The sequence below is a fragment of the Felis catus genome, chromosome A2 (genome assembly GCF_018350175.1).
Source record: "Felis catus isolate Fca126 chromosome A2, F.catus_Fca126_mat1.0, whole genome shotgun sequence".
NCBI classification, from domain to species: Eukaryota; Metazoa; Chordata; class Mammalia; order Carnivora; family Felidae; genus Felis; species Felis catus.
Window position 1 is genome coordinate 14877549 of NC_058369.1, and position 21686 is coordinate 14899234.

General features: G+C 57.4%; 1 protein-coding gene across 7 annotated transcripts in view; it reads right to left on the bottom strand.

The window, feature by feature from the left end:
• ZDHHC3 (zinc finger DHHC-type palmitoyltransferase 3) overlaps positions 1-21686 on the bottom strand; it is a 59902-nt gene that overhangs the window by 7406 nt on the left and 30810 nt on the right. For 2 of the 7 annotated variants that reach the window (XM_045049035.1, XM_045049037.1), the window contains 5 exons: positions 18318-18442; positions 11540-11636; positions 10802-10883; positions 6778-6908; positions 2525-4250 (listed from right to left, as the gene is read on the bottom strand). In XM_045049035.1, coding sequence (XP_044904970.1) covers positions 4092-4250; positions 6778-6908; positions 10802-10883; positions 11540-11636; positions 18318-18442 — 594 coding nt within the window. In that variant the 3' untranslated portion in view covers positions 2525-4091. Of the gene's footprint in view, positions 1-2524; positions 4251-5781; positions 6156-6777; positions 6909-10598; positions 10692-10801; positions 10884-11539; positions 11637-18317; positions 18443-21686 lie in introns of those variants that run through there. The other 5 variants (XM_019820393.3, XM_019820369.3, XM_019820367.3 and 2 more) reach the window with 5 other exon arrangements.

The window sequence follows — 21686 nt, forward strand, 5'->3', positions numbered from 1 at the left end:
AGAGACTTTTCCCGTCTGCTCAGCATTCATTGGTTGGGGAGGCTGTGGGTCGTGAGGGGAGAGGGGCTTCCGGTCAGCACGCCCCACCCAGCATCACATGGGACCGTATCGTCGGCAGGCACCAGGGGCCGACCAACTCAGGGGTGACCCCCGCGCGCCCCAAGTGGACTCTCAGTCTTGAGCGTGTGTCCCAGTCACGTGGAGGGCTTGTGAAATCCAGATCGCTGGGCCCGGCCCCGAGAGTTTCCGACTGGGTAGGGTCTGGGCTGGGGCCTCAGCATGGGCATTTCTAACAAGTTCTTAGGTGATGCGGATGCTGCTGGTCTGGGGACCAGACCAGCACTGCCTCGGGGCACCGCCAGCAGGAAGATTCTTGAGAAGGATTCTGGCAAAATCTTCCTCTCTTCACATTTCTTTGGTATTTAAGGGCGCCCTCTATGTTGAGACCCCCCGGCTCCACTGGCTGGCTCACCCGTCTGGCCGATGCACCACAAGCCGTGAGATGAGAGAAGCTAAAAGCCCGTCAGCCTGGCTGGGAGAGCCCAAGGTGGGCTCCTGAAGTCCGAAGTTTCTGAGGGATGCTCACGTCACACGGGTGGTTAATAAACATTTCTTAACTTCCCTCATCGGAAAGATCCCTGCAACAGGAAGGGGGGTCGTAACTTTCTCAGCGGCCGAGCCAGAATGAGCAAGAACTGGTGATTCCGGGTGCCTGACTTTTGGTTCTTCCAAGATAAAGTGTTCCAGAGACGAGACGGTGTGACTAGCAGGGGATGTGACACACGCACGGCTGCCCAAGCTCACTTCGTGGGCACAAGCTCACCCAGCCCGGGCACGTAGGCAGAGATCTGCCCGGACGCAGGCCTCTTGCACGGTCAGTCCGGTTGCTGTGGGCACAAACCTGAGGTCACAGGGGGGAGGGAGTCACCCAATCCAGCCGGCCGCCTCACCTTCCTTGGTTTTTCCCGGCCACTCTCCAGGGCCCCCACTCCGAAAGACCACGGCTGCTACAGACCCATTTCGCAAGTGCGTGCCGTCCAGCGCCGTCAGGGCCAAAAGCTGGGCCGCCTTTGTGGGGAGACACGTCCTGTGTCCTCAGCCGTCTGGGAATGCCGAGAGCTCGGCGGGGATCGCTTCTTCCTGTGCGGACGCCAGGCTGCGGACCAGTCACTCTACTCCCAACAACAGCCACGTTCGTTCCCTAGTTAATAACTCCCGGGAAACTGTCTTCCATCTCCATGAACGTGAACTAGGAAATCCACCGGGAGTCTTGGGATATTCCTATCTGCTGAGAGCAGCATATCCCTCTGGCTGAAGAGCCTGGGAACATTCCTTCTTTCAGCCCAAGGGCTCGTCAAAGCCCAGAGGTAGAATCATACGGGAAAAGGCTGTCAAAAGCAGCCTTTTTCTCTGGGGAGGATATGCATACTAGGCTCAGGTTTAAAGGATGAATTTCTATTTTTAGGACTCAAAAAAAAAAAATCAATACATTTTCAGCACTATCTGCTGCATTCCTTAGAAATTCCATGGGGAAAAGAACCAACCTGGGTCACTTAAAAAAGAAAAAAAGCCTTGAAGATGGAGTGTTAGGAGGGCAACCAAATACTTAAAAAATATACCCCCAGCAGGGAGGACCAGAAAGGCAGCAATACCTCCCACGGGATGGATCCCTGAGGGGAGGGAGCAGGTCAGAGACACTTCTTCACACACTTCAGGGAACTGTTAGGAAGGAAGGAAGGAAGGGAAAAAAGCCTGTAGGAAACAAATGCTATAAATGAGATTTAAACAGAGCATTAAAAAAAACCACTTCAGGGGCGCCTGGGTGGTTCAGTCGGTTAAGCATCCTACTTCGGCTCAGGTCACGATCTCCCAGCCCGTGGGTTCGAGCTCCACGTCAGGCTCTGTGCTGACAGCTCAGAGTCTGGAGCCTGCTCTGGATTCCGTGTCTGTCGCACTCTGCCCCTCCCCTACTCATGCTCCTCTCTCTCTCAAATAAATATTAAGAAAAAAAATTTTTTTTTAAAACTGCTGAAAATAAAAACCCAACCCGCTTCAGATCTCAGCCCTGACTTCTAGCAAATATCAAGTGCATAGGAGAGTCAAGGCAGAGTTGACTGGCTTGGGGAAGGGTCGCGGCTCACGTGGGACGGGGGATGAGGAACTCCTCGAAGCACTGGCACTGTCCGTGGAGGTTTTCAGCGACTTCCCCTGGCCCGACTCTGCTTTCTGCTGGGTGGGCAGCAGCCGACGCGCCTCTTCCCCACGCGTGGGACTAAGCAAAGTCTGCAGACTTGAAGACTTCTGTAGCCCAGGAACATGTGAGGGATTCAGGCTGCCGAAAGCCAGAGCTAAGGCCCAGGGGCAGGCTTGGTCAAGAGCGGGGTGCCTAGCGTCCTTTAAAAACAACACGGCCGAAACCTCGCTCAAGAGCAGCAGAGATAAAGATCCTTTAAGAGCAATGGAACGAAGGCCCCGCCAGGGCTCTCCCGGAAGGGAACAAGGTGAGAGAGCACGGCTCAAGGAGAACAGGTTTTGGAAAAATTTTATTGCATTTTTGTTTCCATGTGGAAGCACGGACAGAATCGAAGAGAGGCAGCACGCTCCACTTACTGTTCATGGAAAATCACATAGGCTAGAGGAATTTCCTCCCTATCCTGATTGGGCTTAATAACCCTTACCCCCGCCCCTCCCCAAGCACAAGCTAAAAAAGGAGCTTCGTGGTGATCACGTAAAAAAAAAAAAAACAAAAAAACAAAAAAAACCAAAAAACCCAATCCACGTGTACGGATTCACAGATGGGCAGCGCTCAGATGTCAGTGATTTCTGCATTTGCGGCGGGCACTCCCCGTTCCCGTCTCATCTCCCCGCTATCTTCAGGCCTTCCTCTTTTAAATGGGGTTTCACACAGGAAGTGCCTCCAGGTGGAAACGCACCTCAGTCCCCGGTGCCAGCCGATTGATGATTCCGGGGAGCAGGGGTGGCCGTCTGCCAGCTTTCAAAAGTCTGGGGGCTGTAATGTCGCCCCCGCATCGTGGGCAGCCCCAGGCCAGGAAGACAGCCTCCCAGGTTAAAATATAGAGAAGACGTGGGTACGTGTACATTTATGTGTCTAAAATATCAGAAGGGGAGCCCACTTTAGCGATTTACAAAATGGGTTCGGGGGAGGGGGTTGGTTGACGGCGGGGCTGGGCGCTTGGGGACTGTGCTGTGTCACTCTGTCACTCAGCATTATTGCCGCTTAACTGACACCTTGCTAGGACAGGGGAGAGGGCGGGTGCTAAGAGTAATCAGACAAAGGAAACCTGAAATCGCGTGGTTTTTTTTTTTCTCCTTTTGACTGTGTAAGGCATTTTGAACTGGAAAAACTTCTGTCTTTCACATTCGTCCAAATAATCAGCGGGAATATAATTGGTGATTCAGAATACAAATGAGACCCCTTTGATCCCACCACCCTCCCCCCAAAAGTCACTCTAAGCACCCCAATCCCATGGCGTGCGAGGAGGCAAACCGTGTCCACGTGGGGGATGAGGCCGCCGTGTCCAGGGCCCGTCTTAGGGCTCCAGCCCTGATCCTGCCCCTCTTTTGGTGTCTTCGGTGAGGTTTTAAGTCCCATCGGGGTGCCTGCCACCGCCTCCTGGGCAGTGGGAGGTCATGGCCTTCCTGCCTCTCCTACGCATCCCCAACTGGGCGTCCGGGCCGGTCCATCCGCGTACCGGTGTTAAGTCTCACTCAGTTAGTAGAGGTGGGCTTGGCCCGGAGACAGCACCCTCCACGTTAGTCATGCCAGACAGACAGCAGAGAGGAAACCAAAGGCCAGAGAAGTGATTTAAAAAAAGTGGGGGGGGGGGGAAGAGCAGCTTCGGTCACCAAAAAATAGAAAGGATGATCTTTTAAAAATAAAACATGGGGACATTTTTTTTTTTTCTCTGCAATGCTCAGCCATTTTACTTGAGATGTAAAAAAAAAAAAAAACGAAAAAAAAGTTTGAGAATAGTTGTTTTGCTTTTTCGATTTAAACATTCATGAGGACGGATGGGACGGTAGTGCTGTGATGTGGTTTGTGTCTGAGGGGCAGTGCTGGTCAGGGTCCTTCAGACCACATACTGGTATGGGTCTGCCTTCCCTTGGTCTGGCGTGGCAAAGGGGCTGGCCCAGCCTAGAGAGAAGGGGTGGCCAAAAACGGCTTTCATGTTCATCCATTTTGTTTTTTTAGCCCATCTTCTCTCTTCCTTTTTCAATTGTTCTATTCCCTGAAAACAAGAACAATCATACTTTCAGTCAAGCACTTTATTGCTGTGGTTTTTGGGGAGGGACGTCCATTAGCCTGAGGTGAATGGAGTCAATGCTTCCTTTGAAAGCCATAAAGCTATCTGCATGCTACGGCTTTTCTTCCCTTTCGCTCATAAAAGGTGTTAAAGGGAACAACAACAACAAAAAATCACGCTTTTTGTGGGGGGTGGGGCATGGGCACCTAGTCTACAAGCCCCTCCAGGCAGGGAGGGGAAAACGGGCAAACTCACGGGCAAACTCACGCCCAGGCCTGTGGGCCGCTAGGCCAGCATTTCTGGTCATGCCCTTCCGGTGTGTTTTGCTAAGGGAAGGCGCACATCTACGTGGCCCAGGTTCTGCAGGGGCGCTTCCGGCCTGGTGCCGGGCCCGGCGGTGTGTGGGAGCACGGAGAAGGCTTTGGTGCCACAAGCCTCGGAGCGGGCAGGGGCTCGCGATCGTGAGAGCCGTTGCTGGCCTTTCATTTGGGCTAGGTTCAAGTTTGATGCCACTATGACCACTTTGCAGACAAAAAAAAAAAAAAAAAAAAGAAAGGAAGAAAGAAACAAACAAATCAATGACCACTCTGGCGCTGTGAGTCTTGCCAGTCTGGGAGGTCAAGAAGCCACCCTGCTTAGCGGCGCTGGCAAGGCAGACCTGAGAAGGTCCACCGGGAGTAAGAGACCGTGGCGGGGGAGGGGAGAAGCCACCACAGAGGAGGAAGGAAAGGGATTAGTAAAGGTTAGAGGGGCTGCCTGGACAGACAGCCAGCCCCAGGCACGGCAAACGGCTTCCTAGTGCTCCCTTGGGAAGAAGTGGGGCCAGGGGCCACCTGGTGGTTGTCCAGAGCTATCCCCCCCCCCCAAAGTCTCCCGGGGAGAGTAGGCTGGGGAGGAAGAGTTCCCTCCCTTCTCCCCCCTTCCCATGGAGCTGGTGAGCAGGCAGGGCCTGAGGGCGGAACTGGAGAGAAGCAGCCTGGCGGGAGCCTGGCCGAGCGTCTGGCTGGAGCAGCTGGCTGCCTGGTCTCTGGTGAGGAGGAGGAGTAGGGAGGAGCCTGAGGGGCCAGCCTAAGTGAAGCCTCCATTCCTGGCCAGGGACTGGGTGGATGCAGGTGGAGGGGAAGGCATCCCTTCCCAAGCGGGGCCCTTCCTTCTTTTCTCCTTTCCTTCCCAACACAGTCCCCTTCAGGAAAGGCCCTGAAGGGGGAGAACGACTAGGGCCCGGGCTGTGTGAGCTTTCCTTCGGGCTCCCCCACACCACGGCCTGTGGGGCCTGGCAGCATCCAACAGGGGGCGGGCCGGGCCGGTCACCTCTGGGGTCCCTGCAGGTCTTATGCAGAGAAGTTGGCTGCATTTACTGCTTGGACACACAGCTGGAACTATACCATGGGCTACTATTTTGAAAGAAACTCTTACAATGACGCTATCTCTTATAAAGGATAAAAAAGTTGCCGAGAGCCCCCCAAGCCCCCACATTCTACACCGCCAGGGACCCCCACGATCTAAACGATGTTGCCTTGGCTGCCGGGAGGGTAAACGCCTGATTTTCCACGCCCGCAGGGAGGGGCCTAGGCAGCAGGGGCAGGGAGTGTGTCTTCCTATGAGCCACCACCTGAGGCTGACTAGTCAGCAGGCCCAGAGCCGCCCCGGAGGGCCCGTAGATGACCGAGGCTGGCCACCTGAGGGGGGACCTTGGGAAGGCAGGAATAGTGGCGGGAGGGACCTACGACCTGGGGCCCCTCGTCTGGAACCCAAAGCCGAAAAAGGAAGAAACGCCCACATCACAGCAATGGATTGACCACCTTGAGGCTTTGGACACTTAGGACAGTCAGGAGGCGGTGTCGTCCGTGGCGCCGGGTGAGTGGGCCTCAGTCCTGCCCAGCCAGCTGCCTGAAAGTTCCCAGAGGTGGGGCTGTGGGTAGGGTGGAGGTAGGGGTGGGGTGTGGGGAGAAGGCAAACGGCGAGCTGGGCCAGAGCTGGGCCAGGCAGAGGTACCTAGAGGCCAGGTGAGAGCCCCTGCCCACCGCTCGGCGGGGTCTGAGGCAGGCTGATTCCTGACTCTGCCCTCTGGACCTGCTCCTGAAGTCACCTCCTGTGGGAAATTGACCCCGCCCGTGCCAGCTAAGGCACCCTTCCTTTGTCCATCATCCTCTCTGCAGGCCTAGGGCCGTCGGGTGGGAAGGATGTCCCCGGGCCCAGCAGAGTGCCTGACACAGCGCAGTGTGTAAGACAGAACCATCAAGGGAGGACGGAAGGTCTTTTGGCAACGAGCACCCTTCCCAAGGCTGCTGGGTCCCATTCCTGGTGCAACCTGCCGTGCCGGCCCCAAGGAGGGATCTGTGTGTGTGTGTGTGTGTGTGTGCGCATATGTGCACACCCTGCACACCTGGGCCCTGGGCATTGGGCTCCCGGGTCTGGCCTGCAAGCCGACCACACCCACCGCGCCCCCCCCCCCCGCCCCGCCCAGGCCCCGAGCCCAGGGCTGGACCTGGTGGGCAGGCCGCCCGCTTACCGTTTCGTCTGTGCAGATGGAGTGCACCTGGGTCCCAAACATCACTGATGTGAAAATGAGGAAGAGAAGGCCCTCGAAGCACAGCAGGATGAGGAGGATCACCGTGGTGGGTGGCGAGAAGGAGCTGCACTCTGGAAGAAAAGGGGCATGTGGGACTTGGGGCTGCCCCCCCCCGCCCGCTCGCACTGCTCGGCCCGGCGGGACTCGGCTCCTCCTGGCCTGGTGGGGCCCATCCCGCCCCTCCTAACCCCTGTTCCTTGCTCGCTCTCTTTCCCGGCCAGTGTGTCTGTATCCTGGTGCCAAGCACGTGGAAGGACCCAGAAGGGCCCCCGGGGCTGAGGCATGAAGGCAGGGAGGCCCTCCTCTCCTCAGCACAACGTGGGCTGTACAGGTGGAGCGGCCTCAGTCTGGTTCTGGTCTGGCTGTGAATTTTCTGGACGTTCCGGTCCCTCTGTCTGCTTCTGGGTGACCGGAAGGGGCACATCTGGAGGATCACTCAAGTGGTTCTGGGACTCGAGGTTTTACGAGGGGGCGGCCTGGCTGCCGGGCTTGGCCCCGAGCCGGGTGTGAAACAAGCCCCGTGGGAAACGTCCTTCTCGGGAGCGTCCGCATCACTGAGACGGTCGGTCCAACCGGAGGGCCGCCTGGCGCGTTCACTCTCCCAACCTCTCTCCGAGCCCAGGCTGACCGTCCAGGCCTCCGCTCCCTCCTCGGTACAGCAGCAAGGTTTCACCGCTCTGTCTTCAACAGCAGAATCCTCTGTCTGAACCAAGTCTAACTCAGAAGCCGCCCCCCGCGCCCCCCGCAAATGGAGACAAAAGCAGAGGTGTTATGGGAGACGGTGAGGTCTCCCTCAGCGGGGGCACCTGGGGGAGACACTGGGCGGTGGGGGTCCCAGCTGACACTGCTCACTACTGTGGGACTCCTGCCTCCGCTGACAGCCGCCTGGGCCTGTCACCCCGGGTCGTGGTGCACGTTTCTTGTTGCCCCGGTGCTCAGGCCTGTTTCCCTGGCTGGAGGGGTCCTGGCAGGGTCGGGCTTCCCTGGGCTTTGGGAACTCAGGGAATCTGGGGATTCGGTGCCCCTCTGAGCCACCCTGCCGCCTCCCTCACAGGAAGGTGCGGAGGGGCAAGGGAGGTCGAACCTGGGAATGGGCACCGTATGGGTGGTGGGGGTGAGGAACATCTCCTCCAACTGCCTTGATCTCCTCACGTTTCTCTCGGGACGTAACAATGCCTCCAGACGTTTCCCTTATTGCCTCTGTGCTAGGCCGGGTGGTGGGCAGGCCAACGCTTCTGCGGTCAGGCAGACGCAGCAGGGTGAGGATCCTGGAAGAAACTCCCGACCACGAGCCGCTACTAAGATGCCGCCACGGAGACTCCGTTCTGGCTCCTGCGTCTTCCCCGTCCCGCGCACCGTGCGGTCGTGTTTCTTCCCGCCCTTGCCTCCTGCCTGCCTTTCCCAGCACAACTCCGGCTCCAGGAGGAAGGGACGCTGGCTCCCTGCGGTACAACCAGCCTCGGAGCAGCGCCTGGTAACGAAAGACTGTGGGCACAAGGCCGGGGCTCTCTGAGCTCTGGTTCGGCGGTCCGCTCAGGAATGCACGGGAGAGCATCTGCACAGCTCGGCACCGGCCCAGGGTGAGCACGTGGCGGGTGCTCCCCGGACGGAGGTCCTTGCTCCTTCCTTAGCCACCTGGGCTGCCCTGGGGCTGGAGCTGGCGGCAGAGCCCAGGGCCACGGCATGTCCTCCACCCATGGCCTCCTGAGTGGGCCCCGGAGACTACGAATGGAGTGGGGGAGGCAGAAGCCAGACCCAGGGCGCGCGGAACTACCGCTCGACCCTTCTCTCAACATCAACTCAAATGCCCTCCTTCTGGGGACACTCCCTTCTTGCACAAGCTGGATGCAAGGCCGCTCATCCACGGCTGAGCAGTGATGGTGGTGACCGTCATGCACGGCCAATCTCAGGCTTCCGCTTTGGGGACGGTCCTCCTAGCCTTAGCTGCCACAGGAACTGGTGCCCCAAGCCTCTTTGGTCACGGACCTTGACTGCAGACGATCAAGCACATGCAGGGAGGACCCAGGGCGCTGGAGTCATCCAGGCGGGGCTGGAAGAACCCGCTCCGGGCTGGCGCTTGAGTCACGGCCCTCCTCTTAGCTGTGTGAGCTTGGGGACTTGCTCGCCCCTGTGAGCCCCAGCTTTCATCATCTGCTAAGTGGGAGCATCTCTCCCGCCCTGCGGGCTTGTGGTGACGCTGAAATAAGGCACTGCTCACGCTGGCTCTTGGCAGGCATTAATGAGATGGCCCCTACCAGCTGCGAGCCGAAGACAGAGACGTTCTGCCTCATTGATGGCGAGTGTCACTCTCATCACTGCCTGTGTCTGTTAGCCCGACGGCGGGGGGTAGGGGGAGCGATGGGGTTGATAGAACGTCCTTGTCAGACTCCACCGTCAAGTCGCCAAGGCCACATCTGGAGTTGGACTGGATCCCCAGGGCCTGGCAGGATACATGTACATTCAGAATGCTCACCGAGGAACGCGCTGGTGCCCTGCCCAGCTACGCAGGATGCTGTGGATGCCCCTACTCTTCTCCCCACTATCCACTAGCTTGACCCACCCCTCTCCGGCTGGCGCCAGAAATGCAGCAGTCACGAAAACTGGGGGACACGGGGACATGGACTGAATTGTGTCACCTGCAAAACTCGTATTTGGAAGCCCCACCCCCCAGGTGATATTATTTGGAGATGGGGACTTGGGGAGGTATTGAGGGTTAGACGAGGTTGTGACAGTAGGGGCCCCTCACGGTGGGGTTAGTGCCCGTATAAGAGGCACCAGAAAGCTTGCTTTCCTCTCTCTGCCGTGTGAGGTCACAGGAGAAGGTGGCCGTCTGCAAGCCAGGTAGACAGCCCGCACCAGGAACTGAACCGGCTGGCACCTTGATCCTGGACTTCCCAGCCTCCAGACGGTGAGAGATAAATGCTTAGGCCACCCAGTCCATGGTACTTGGTCACGGCAGCGCACAGACGGAGACTCGTGGGGTCTCTTCCCCTAGGCGGGGCTGGGCCGGACAGGGCAGGGGGCAGGGCCACAGAGGGCGGAAGGCGGTGGATGCCAAACCACGGGCAGAGGCAGGGAAAGTCTCTTCGCAGCCGGCTGGGAGCTAAAGATCCCCCCGCTTCCCACGGGCTCCCCGGTTCTGCGGAACAGGACCAGCAAGATAGCCGAGAAGACAGTACGTGCGGGAAGAGCGAAACTTCTGGAAGACGGGAGAATGAAAATGGGGACCCGTCTGATGTTTCTGCTCTCAAGGACCGTATGTGTGCGAGATCTCGCCCAGCACGTGGCCTCTCTTAATTCCTCCAGCACCTATTTAAAATTCTTTTCCTTATCTCTTATTTTTTTATTCTCCTTTAAAAATCACAAAACGGCACCGACTTCCTTCAGCATCTACTTTTTCCTCAGGATTTATGCGGTCGTCTGGTTGGAGCTCCTTCCTTGGTGTTTGCGCTGTGAGACGGGTACTTCTCTAAAGCGGGAAGCTTTGCTCTACGATCTTTACGTAGATTGGGAATTATGCAGTTAAAAGACAACCACTAACAAAACAAAACAAAACAACCCCAAAGTTCAAGACGGATTTCCAGGAGATCGGAAGGAAATGACTTTTGATTAAAGTGCCTCTTCTTAAAGACACAGAAGCAAAGGTCCTCTCCCAGGCAGGGCTCCCACGCCCTGGGACGTGCTTCTGGGGGGCGGGGGGGGGGTCTGCATTTCCCCCAGGCGCCCTCGGGCTACGCGGTCTGTCCGCCTCACTACTTTACCTGTGGAACTTTTAAGGGGCTGCTTTATTTCATGAAGAGAGGTTCGGGCCTCTGCTGTCCCTTCCCTGGGCAGTCTGTAGGCTTGCTGCTGATCTGATAAAATGGGGTTGGCCCCTGGCACCATGAGACAAACCGAGAGCCCGCCCCGCCTGGGTCACACACTGCCCCCGGGGGCAGGGAGGGGGGCCCTGGCATATACTCACTTGTCCAGTCTTCTTCAAAGCAATGCAGAAAGTGGAATCCCACCATGACGAGGGCGTGCAACGAAATGAGAGCTATGTACATCTGAAACAGGAAAGCGGGGCAGACGCCATTGTTGCGAGAACCTTCTGACCGCGCAGGCTCCCGGGGCAGGGGCCCTCAGAACCTCCCATTCCGGAACACTCAGTCAGACTTGAGGGTTGACCAGGAGAGAGCCAGGGAGGCATCTGCTGATTGCCCTACCGGTCTGGCACCCCAGGCCTGGGACCGAGGCGAGCAGGAGTGCACGGACGAGCGCCTGTGACCAGGCGTGACCAGGGCCCTGGGTGGGCGGGGGCGCTCCGGGCCCGTGGCTTCCCTTCACTCAGAAAGTCAAGGTGCTGACTGCCAGTAGGTGCTCTAGTCCTCACACTATCCTCTATCCACCGGCAGCTGCGGGAGGGCTTGTTGTCATCACCAGAACTGCCTTGTTTAGCTACTCAGACTGGACGCTTGGGACGGGAACAAGGCCCTTGCTTAGAGCCAACCCGCTTGAGCCCGTGTTCTAGACGCTCAGGCGAAGGGCCTACGAGCAGGCCGTGGCTGGGCTAGGAGTGCTTTGGCAGAAAGGCGCAGGTCTACGTGGCCACGCGGTATTTGGGACAGCAGCAAAAACCATCGTTGCGTGCCGGGAATTTTCGGAGGCCCAAAGCGCCCCATCGCTCGGCGGAGGGTGGGGCAGGATTTGGAAGCTGACTTACTGTAAACAGGACAAAGTACTTCTGGTTGTTCTCGCCGACGCAGTTATTGACCCAGGGACAGTGGTGGTCCATCTTCCGAATACACCGCTTACAAACACTGAAAGGACCCGCAAGGCAGACCTTTAGTGGTGTCCTCACGGTGGCGGGGACCCGAGGGGAGCAGAGAACCCACCCCCCAGCTCTACTCCGCGGCTGGGGCCTCCTCGGGCTCTGCCCCGTGTCCCGCTTGCCGGGTGTGTTGCAAGGGGCCTGGAAGGTGGGGTCAGGACCCCCAGGGTCACGTCATTCCAAACAGGGGACAGTCATTTGCCAACAAGGCCCCTTCTCTTGTTTAACACAGACACAGGATGGAACTGAGGGGATCTGAGCGGGAAGCTGCTCTCTGGCGGTAACTGGGCTGGGAATCTGGTTTGTTGAGAGGGACAGAGCAAAGAAACAGTTTTGAAAGTGGACAGGCTGGGGTGGGTATAGAAAGAAGCCGCTCCTAACTCCCCCCCCAAAGACCAAAACCCCAAGGGCCGGGCGCTAGCAGGGAGGGTGCTGGAAGGGCACAGAGTGGGCTCAAGTGCAGGATGTCTCGGGGCGGCAGGAAGGGCCCCTTCAAGAACCTTTTACCTCTAAGACAGCATCCACTTAGCTGAAAAAGCAGAATGTATTTGAGCTTAAGTGTCGATCAGAAATCCTGTTAATTTGGGGCGCCTGGGTGGCTCAATTGGTTAAAGCATCCAACTTCGGCTCAGCTCATGATCTCGTGGCTCCTGAGATCGAGCCCCACATTGGGCTCTGAGCTGACGGCATGGAACCTGCTTGGGATTCTCCCTCTTCCTCTCTCTCTGCCCCTTCTGCGCCCCCACTTGTGCTTGTGTGCACACACACTCTCTCTCTAATTTGCAAATTACTACCTTGGGATTGGGCTCATTTTGGGACTGAGAAATTGGTCCTTCCTCAATTTATTAACATAGGCTCCTTGACATTTCCTTGAGAGTATTATTCCACACAGTTTGAAATACCGTAAAGGTAAACTCGGAAATAAGGTGATGAGAGGTTTTTCTCTTTCGAAGGCCCCTCAGTTCACCCCAGCTTTTCTTTCCACCCGTTTCCACAACTAACTTTATCTCAGGTTGTTCATCAAGCACACCGTGGGCTGTGGCAAGTGGAGCCCGGCAGAAGGGCTCTCATCAGGGTCACACGGGGGGAGCTCACACTTGCTGAGCTCTGGCTGGCCGACAGTCAGGGCAGGGACAGCAGGGAAGGAGCTCTTCTGGGTGTGGACGTGAGCTGCTCCCCACACTCCAGGCCAGGAGGCGCAGACCACTCTGAAGGACAGCCACGGCCAACTCGGGGCTGTGGACTCATCCGCACCCCAAGGAGGACGTGTGGCTTTTTCTTTTTTTTTTTTTTAATTTTTTTTTTTAATGTTTATTTATTTTTGAGACAGAGAGAGACAGAGCATGAATGGGGGAGGGTCAGAGAGAGAGGCTGAAACAGGCTCCAGGCTCTGAGCGGTCAGCACAGAGCCCGACGCGGGTCTCAAACTCACGGACTGTGAGATCATGACCCGAGCCAAAGTCGGCCGCTTAACCGACTGAGCCACCCAGGTGCCCCACGTGTGGCTTTTTCTAAGCACAGTGTGAGCTTTGGTGGCAAGCCAGACCTGGGGCTGCTGAGCTACCCTGGTCAGGCTGGCCAAGCTTGGGGGCCTCAGTTTCCCCATCCACAGGAGGTAAGTGTTGTAAGGAAAAGGTGACAACAGATTGGGGGGGCCTGGTCAGTCTCCACCCTTGTTCTTCTCCACAACCTTGAAGGTCCTCCCTAATACAGGGGAAATGGGCACATCTCAGAGATGCTGGCCCGGCTCCAGAATCTCCCTGGGAGCCTGGAGAGCAGGAGAAGAAGGAGGCACGAAAGGGACCTGGAGGGATATAAAGTCAGGGATATAAACCCATCTCTCTCTGTATGCATGTGTTTCCAATTACAAACATACATGTGAATATGTGTAATGTATATTTCATTAGCTAACACTTGTTCCCAGTATACACGTTTAATAATTTTCAAAATGTTTATTTTTGAGAGAGCACGTGTGTGCAAGTGGGGGAGGGGCAGAAAGAGAGGGGGACAGAGGATCCGAAGCAGGCTCTGCGCTGACAGCAGAGAGCCTGATGCGGGGTTCGAACTCACGAACTGTGAGATCATGACCTGAGCCGAAGCCGGACGCTGAACCGACTGAGCCACCCGGGCGCCTCCTCTAGTAGACAAGTTTCAAAGCACAGACAAGTAGACAGTGAAGAATGAGCTGCTCCCTGCATCCTGGGCCGCAGCCACCAGGCCCCACATTCCCTTCATGGGGCCACCTTGCAAGTCCTTCCTCAGCCCTGGGGTCTTAGCTCCCTTCCAATCTGGGGCCCAAACTCCCGAGGGGAGGGGTGCCTGGCAGCTCAGTGCCACCGCCACCTTCTCCAAGGGGCTTCTGGTAGGTGCTCTGAGGCAGTGTTTGCTCAGCAGCACGGAGGGGTCGAGTGGCCTGACATCCTCCGAAAGCCGCCCAGGGTTTCCACGAGCTGTCACATCCGTCCTTTGCTCTCCTCCCAGCTTCTCGAGAGACCCCGCGTGCGCCCCAAGAAGTGAGTTTCGCAACGGGTTACGTGTCCCTGGGAGGCCACACCAGAACACTTCTCCTCCTCCAGGGAGCAGGGACAAGTGAGGACAGCAGCTGGGCTACAGAAGGTGGCCCCGAGTGCCAGGCTCCGAGCTTCCTGCCCGCGGAGACACGGAATGCCGAGGTGGTCCCTCTTTCCCGGCTGGCGCCGTTGTTCGGAGGCAGGCTCTGGGGCCGGGAGGTGGCACGTGTGGGTGGGGGGAGTCCATCTGTGAACATGGCCCTGATCAGGGGCCGTCTCACCCACGGCTCTCAAAACTAGCAGCCTGAACGGTTCTGCACTTGGGGCCTGGAGAACAAGGGCAAGGCCTGCCCGGGGCCGCCCAGCTGCTCCGCCTCAGGGGCCATCTGTCAGGAGGAAGGAAAAAATGCGGCCTCCCACAACCCTGGACACCTCACTGGGGTATCGGTCGCCTCAGAGCCAGCCCTCTTCCCGTTCCCCGTGGCTGGGTGGGCCGGGGGCTCTGCGGGGTCCCCTCCCCAGACAAGGCAGGCAGGGGGCCCTTTACCCAGGCTTGCCGCCCGGCAGAACCTCTTCTCTCTGGGGCTCCTCGCTGCTCTTTCCGTACTGAGCGCACCAGCCCCCTCCTGGGACTCCTCTTGGGCACCATTTTGTGCCCCCCGTGCGAGACGCTGCGGGCGGGCGAGCTCCTGGGGCACAGGCACCAGGGCCTGGCGGCTGGTCCTCAACCTGCGCTAACAGTCACTGGAGAGACGAAACGTCTTCGACGGAGGTATTTTTTGACGTTCCTGCCTTCGGGGTTTCCTGAGCCCTTCCGTGTTTTTAAATCAATGTTCCAGAAGACGGCGATGCCTCTCCTTCCCTCTTCCTCCAGGTTCCCTGCCATTTTTCACGCCCCGAAGCACTTCCGTCAAATGCCTGGTGGAGCCCAACAAGCTCACGGGCTCCCATGCCCTCAGGCTCCTTCTCGCCTGTGTTCCTTCTCTGGCGAGGTCCGAAGGCCCTTGGCGCTCAGCCCCAGAGGAGCTGGCTGAGGCCCCTGCCTGGCCTGGGTGATGGCCCACCAGGGAGACACAGCTGTGTCCGTGAGGGCCTGTGTCTCTCCCTGCAGAGGCGCTTACCAAGCAAGGGTCGGCTGAGTGCGGGTCCTGATGCCACAGATGGGAAAGAGCTAGCCTGGGAAGTGGCCCCACCACATCAGAATGGGACGCCCAGCAGGACAGGAGGAAAGACGCAAAAAGGCACATCTACCGCATCCCGGTCCCAGCTCCGCAACAATTTCGGGTAGGGCAGTCCAGCGTAGCGGACAGAACACTGCTCTCAGATCCCCGTTCTGGGCCCCGGGCAGAGAAACTCAGCTTCTCCGAACCACCCTCTGCAGGATTGGCCCCGACCCGATCTCCCAAGGTTAGCGATGATGTAGGTCAAATGCTTTTAAAACAATACGACTGCTGTGTAAGTTTTATCGGCAGTCATAATAACCACGAGAGAGAGACAGGGGCCCTGAGCAGTCCGTGACCGTCCCAGCCTCAGCACGTTATGTGCGTGTGGGGGCGAGGGGTGTGTGGAGGGGTGTGAGGCTTTGCCAGGGTCACAGGTCTCCGCCTCCTCGTGCAAGAGGAACCTATTGCATGAGTCCAACACCCTGGCTGTCCACGTTAGCGTGAACGGCTCCCTATGGGGTTTCCACATGCCTCCGTGGTCCTCAGCGCCGGGATGAAAGCAGCCTGGGGTTCCAGAGTGCCCCTCCGTGGAAAGAAGACCCACCCACCCACCACCGGGCTGGAAAGAGCATCTACACATCCAGGGTCAGGAAGCGTCTGTGGTACCCACCAGAGCTCAGGGAACGGGGCCAGTTGTAAATTCCACGGGCTCTGTTGGGGGGTCAGGAACCAAAGAGCTGGGTGTGCGCTCACGGACGTGGACACGCACCTTCCCCTGAGCAGGGGGACTGACCGCAACCCTCGAGTCAGGCAGCGGGCCTCCCGGCCCAGGCAAAACCCGGCTGCGTCTGGCGGGCTGGAGACCGTGCGTATCCCAAACCGCGGGTCCCCAGACGGCCCGGGCCACCACGGGCCCTCACAGACGAGCAGCCGTCGCACACGCTTCCTGACGCAGGAACAGGGGACACACAGACAGCCTCACCAGAGTTCATCTGAGTCAGCGGCTCTTGTTTGCTCAAGCTGATTTGTTTACTAGCACTCAAGAATACCTCCCTCGGATCATCCTGGCGAGAAAGGCGAGGAGGCGGCGGTGAGGAAAATGCCAGGCAGGGGAGGCAGCCGAGGGCCCAGGGAGGAAAGAGAAAGAACCACTGTGGTCACCGAACGTCCTCTTCTACAAAGGTCGCAGCTCCGTGTTTCTTCTATAAACCCTGCGCACCCCCAGTGCCCGCACCCGCCTCCACCCACAAACGGCTTCTGCTTGGACAGCGAGCTGACTCCGTTATCCAGACTCAACCCCCACAAGCCGGGGGGCAGCAAGTCCCTTTACGGGGGGACAGAGCCGGCCTCAGAGCGATGTGCTGCCTGGTCCACGGTCTGGGGACACGTGTGGCGGGGACACGGCTGGCCTTCCAACGCCAAGGCCGGAGCCGGTTCCACCACACCGGGCCGCCTGGAGTCACGGCCTGAGGAACCACACAAGCAAGCTGGGCCTTTTGGTTCAGGTGATGAAAACAGCTGGCTTCCCACGCCTCGGATGGCAGAAAAGGCTAGACGGGTGCCCCCGTCACAGATCTCAGAGGTAAAGTGACCAGCCCACACCGGGCTCTGCGCAAAGACACTTAGCTTCTCCAAACCGCCCAACACCCCACAGTAGACAGCAATGACCAAGCTCCTCGGCCCTCATGTTCAAGAGGTGCCAGCTTGTTGGGGAGGTCGCCACCTCTCTGACAGAGAAACGTCCATACGATTACATCAGGTCACATGATTTCCCCCCCCCCCAAACTGGAATTCTAGTGGAAAGAGCCCCCCAACCGGAGCGGCAAACACTGGGAGCCAATCCTGTCTCTGGTACTCACCTGCTGTGCGACCTCGGTGTGACCCTCCCGCCCCAAACACACACCAGTCCGAAAAAGGGACCAAATGACACGTTTGTATTTCTGTAATTTATCATTTAAAGTTCCCCTGTAATGAGAAAATGCAGTTTTCAGCTAGATGTCTTCTTGTTGAGAAGACTCAAAACAATGAAGAAATCTGAAAACCAAAGGGAAAAATCACCACAGAGGAGATGGGGAGATGGCCCTCGGGGCCGAATTCTACAATTGTCACAACCTCTAGAAGGTTGTTGTGTGGTGTTTGTTTGTTTTGTTTTGCTTTGTTTTTGTTTTTTCCCCAAGTAGGCTTCATGCTCAGCGCGGCTTCCAACTTGGGGCTCGAACTCACGACCCCGAGATCAAGACCTGAGATCGAGAGCAGACATTCAACCAACCAAACCACCCAGGAGCCCCTAGAAGTTTTTTCCTTTTTTTTTCAAGTTAATTTATTTTTGAGAGAGAGCACAAGCTGGGGAAGGGCAGAGAGAGAGAGGGGGACAGAGGATCCAAAGCAGGCTCCGCAATGTGGGGCTTAAACTCATGAACCGCGAGATCGTGACCTGAACCGAAGTCAGACGCTCAACTGACTGAGCCACCCAGGTGCCCGAAGTTTTGTTTTAAAGAGAAGCCTTCATTCAAGAACAACCCCTTTGCTAAAATTTAAGCGAATGGGGCCCACCTCTTAAGTGTGTCAAGTATTAGACACTCACAGAATGATTTTCTAAAGCTTTGTCTCCTGTGCCCTTAATAAAGCCGCGAGGTAGGAAGAGGAGGAACCCCCTCAATTGTACAGATCCGGAAACGGGCGGAGACAGTCAAGGGCGCTTGACTGTCAGGGCAGGGCGCTTCATCAGCTGTGGGAGAGTCAAGTCTTAGGACAGGTGTCCTGAGCCCAAACCAAACGTCCTTTCCCATCTAGTGAGCTCACGGGGATGGGGAGGGAGAGTCACAGTGGCCATTCCCTGCCCAGAGCAGGGGACGTCCAGAAGTCTTGTTGCTGACGGCACCCACTTGAAGCAGGCGGCAGGGTGGGGTGGGGGGTGCTACTCCAGAGCAGGTGAGAGGTGGGGGAGGGGAGGAAGCGAGCCCAGGTCGGGAGGAGGGGGTCGGGGCGCACGCGTACCTGCAGTGGTGGGCTCGGTCGGGCTTAATGCTGCAGCATTTGGGACACTTGTACACCACCTGCCCGGGCTTCAGCTGTAAACTCTCGATGAATTCTTTAGTGGCGTTTCCTTTGGGCACCGCGCCCTGTGAGAAAGAGGAAAGGGGTCAGGGCTGGGCCAGGGATTCCGTCGGTTCTGACGCCCCGTGGTGGAGATGGTCACCTGGAAGCAGCAGCTAAACACACACACACACACACACACACACACACACACACACACACACACACGGACAGGACAGTCTCATCCCAACAACACGTGGACTCTGTTCAGAATCACGCCAACACCGATGGATACTTATGGACAATGAGTTTTCCTGTGGAAAAGTAAATGATTTTCCCCAGTAGACAGTGAGGCTGTTCCTAATGATCTTTCTGCTTTCATCTCAGTGACGTGGTTTTCACTGAATCCGTTCTTTCCTACGTAAATACTACAGTTAGGATTTGACTCGCCCATTCCCGTTTGGTCTACGTTAAAATTTCCCAGTAACACCTTGGGCCTTTGCGCAGTTTTACTAACGGGCTTCACACCCCACAGCTCAGTTTTTCCAGATCAAAGTCTGCAGCTCTGAATGTCACTGGCTACTGCTTAAACTAGAATCGTTTTATTTTATTCTCTTACCAATACTATTGTTAGGAAGCACTGGTAATCTACATTTGGTCCTTGTGAATCCAAAAGCAACTGTGAACCATGGCCTTCGGATCTCTGACTTGCTTTCTGACCCGACGTGCCCTCCCGGTTTGCCATCCCATCCTTTCGTATGCTCGTGAGTGCTCTGCATTTTGTTCTAGCTGTGAACACCTCCGGTGGAGCCAACAGCAGACCCAAAGTGCCACCAGCGTCTACTGGGGCCCGTGTGCCTGTCCAAGCAGAAGGAAAGTGGGCGGTGTCCAGGCCTATGCAGGGTCTCAATGACCAGCCTTCGCCAGGGGCCTACTTGGTGCTCAGCCTGTGCTCCAGTGCTCACTGCTATGGATTCAGGTATCAAACAAGGTCTCTGTCCCATTAGGCCCTTGGTCTCTGGGAGGCTAATGATGCTAGAAGACAGTTGTGTTGAGAGAGCACAGAGGAATAGGTACCAACTAGCCAGGGAACCAGAGAGGTTTCAAGAGATGAGGTTTGTTGTTTTTTTTATTTTTGAGAGAGAGAGAGAGAGAGAGAGAGAGAGAGAGAGAGAGAGAACACGAGTGGGGAAGGGGCAGAGAGAGAGGCAGACACAGAATCCGAAGCAGGCTCCAGGCTCTGAGCTGTCAGCACAGAACCTGACGCAGGGCTCGAACCCACGAACTGCGAAATCATGACCTGAGCCGAAGCTGGATGCTGAACTGACTGTGCCACCCAGACGCCTCTCAAGAGGTGAGGCTTAAGGGTGGTCCTAAGGCATGCCAGGTAGTCCTGAGGGAGGAGAGGGATTCTGGCCAGAGGAGGGGCATAGGTAAAGACAAAAAGGTGAGAGTGAGCCCGGCCCGTCTGGGGGCTGGTGAGAAAATCGGCACGGTGGAATCCAGGGGAGGCAGAGGGGAGGCTGGACGGACGGGCAGGGGGCCAGCTTGAGAGAGTGCTCAGCACAGGGCACAACAAGGGACCGAATGTGTCTCCCAAATTCCTAACCCTCAGTGTGTGCTATTGGGAGGTGGGGCCTCGGGGAGGTGGTCAGGTCACTAGGGTGGAGCCCTTGCGCCTGGGCCTTAGCGCCCTTATAGTGACTGCTGAGAGCTCCCTCACCCCTTCTGCCATGTGAGGACACAGCGAGAAGATGGCCGTCTGCGAACCAGGAAGTGGGCCCTCCCCCAGAGGCTGAATCTGCCAGCACCGCGATCTTGGACTTCCCAGCCTATAGAGCAGCGAGAACTATAACTTTCTCTTGTTTATAAGCCAGCCCGTCTCTGACAGTTTGTTACAACACCCCAAACGGACCGAGGCAGGTAGCCTGTGTTCTTGGCCGGGTGTTGGACGCAACACTGCGCCTGTAACAACCTCCGGATGCCCCGACTCTAATGCGGGGTTACCACACAAAACTGTCAGGGTGCGTGGACACCCGCGTTTTTACAAAGCGCTCAGCAGGGCTGAGAATTACTATGCTAGACCAGGAGCTCCATGACGGGTCTACCTCATTCAGCACCAGAGCCTCTAGCCTGGAAAAGGTCTGTCAGTTTTAGCACGGGGTAAAAGGAGGAGCAAAAGCAAGCAGGACAAGAAAGGAGGGGGCTCAGGGTGCCAGCCTGGGGGGCACCAGCAGCGTGGCCCGGCTCCCTGTCAAGAACCAGGCCTGACACTGGGTCGAGTCATGGCTCTGGGATGGGACGGCTCCACACCCCCCACCTAAGGTCTAGGTGACAGGAGGCCGTGCTCATCAGCGGGCGCCCACGGGACACCACCGTCAGGGAAGTTGACGCAACATCTGCCCACAGAACTGGGGGCCACGCCCAAGTCCCGAAGGGGCCCGGGTGAGGGGCAGTGCGGTCGGCTAGGGTGGGTGGGTGGGGATTTCAGGGCTGACGGACTGTAACAGGCCAAGCGAGGGGTTCCCGGGTTAGAGGGGAGGAAGACGGGGTGTCAGCACCTTTCCCACGAAGGAGAAATTCTGGGATAGGAAGAGCCCCTGAAGAAGCTGTACAGACCAGGGAGCTGGAGTTTTGTCTTTTGCTACGAAAATGACTCACGGGGACAAAGACCCTAGCTATGGAAACTGCAAAGACAAATCAAGTACCGACCCTCTCCCGAAAGTCTACACCGCACTGAGCATTGTGGGAAAGTGCATGGAAGTGATGGGGGCCTGGGTCCCAAACAGCTGCTGGGGCGGATGCCCAGATGCCCAGACACAGCAAGGAGGCTGAGCACCCGGCCAAAGCCACGGCCACTGGTGCATCAGGAGCTAGGGGAGGCGGGAAGGCCGGGAGGATCCTGGTGGACGTAGCAGGACAGGGGCACCTGGGGACGGAGGCAGTCCAAGCAGTGGCCAGAGGTGGCCTGTCCAGAGGATGATGGATAGAGCAGGAGCACCAGAGCCAGAGGGCACGCGCAGGGGTGTCTCCCAGGCAGCGGAGGAAACAACTCAGGACCACGGTTCAGTTATGGGAAGACTTGCAAGTTGTCTCAAAGAGGGCCTCGGGTGCCTCTCTGGGGTCTCCAGCCAGCATGCACCCTCTCCTCATATGGCTCTTTGCTGGCGCCCCCCCCCCCCCCCCCCCGCCAACTTTCCCCTGCTGACCATTCCGTCACCAGCTCTTTCTCTGCTCTCCCGTCTCGTTAAGGACCCGCTTACACTCGAGATGGGCAGCATGTGGCCGACATGTCACTAGGAACGGTGCTGTGCTTCCCCACTGGTCTGC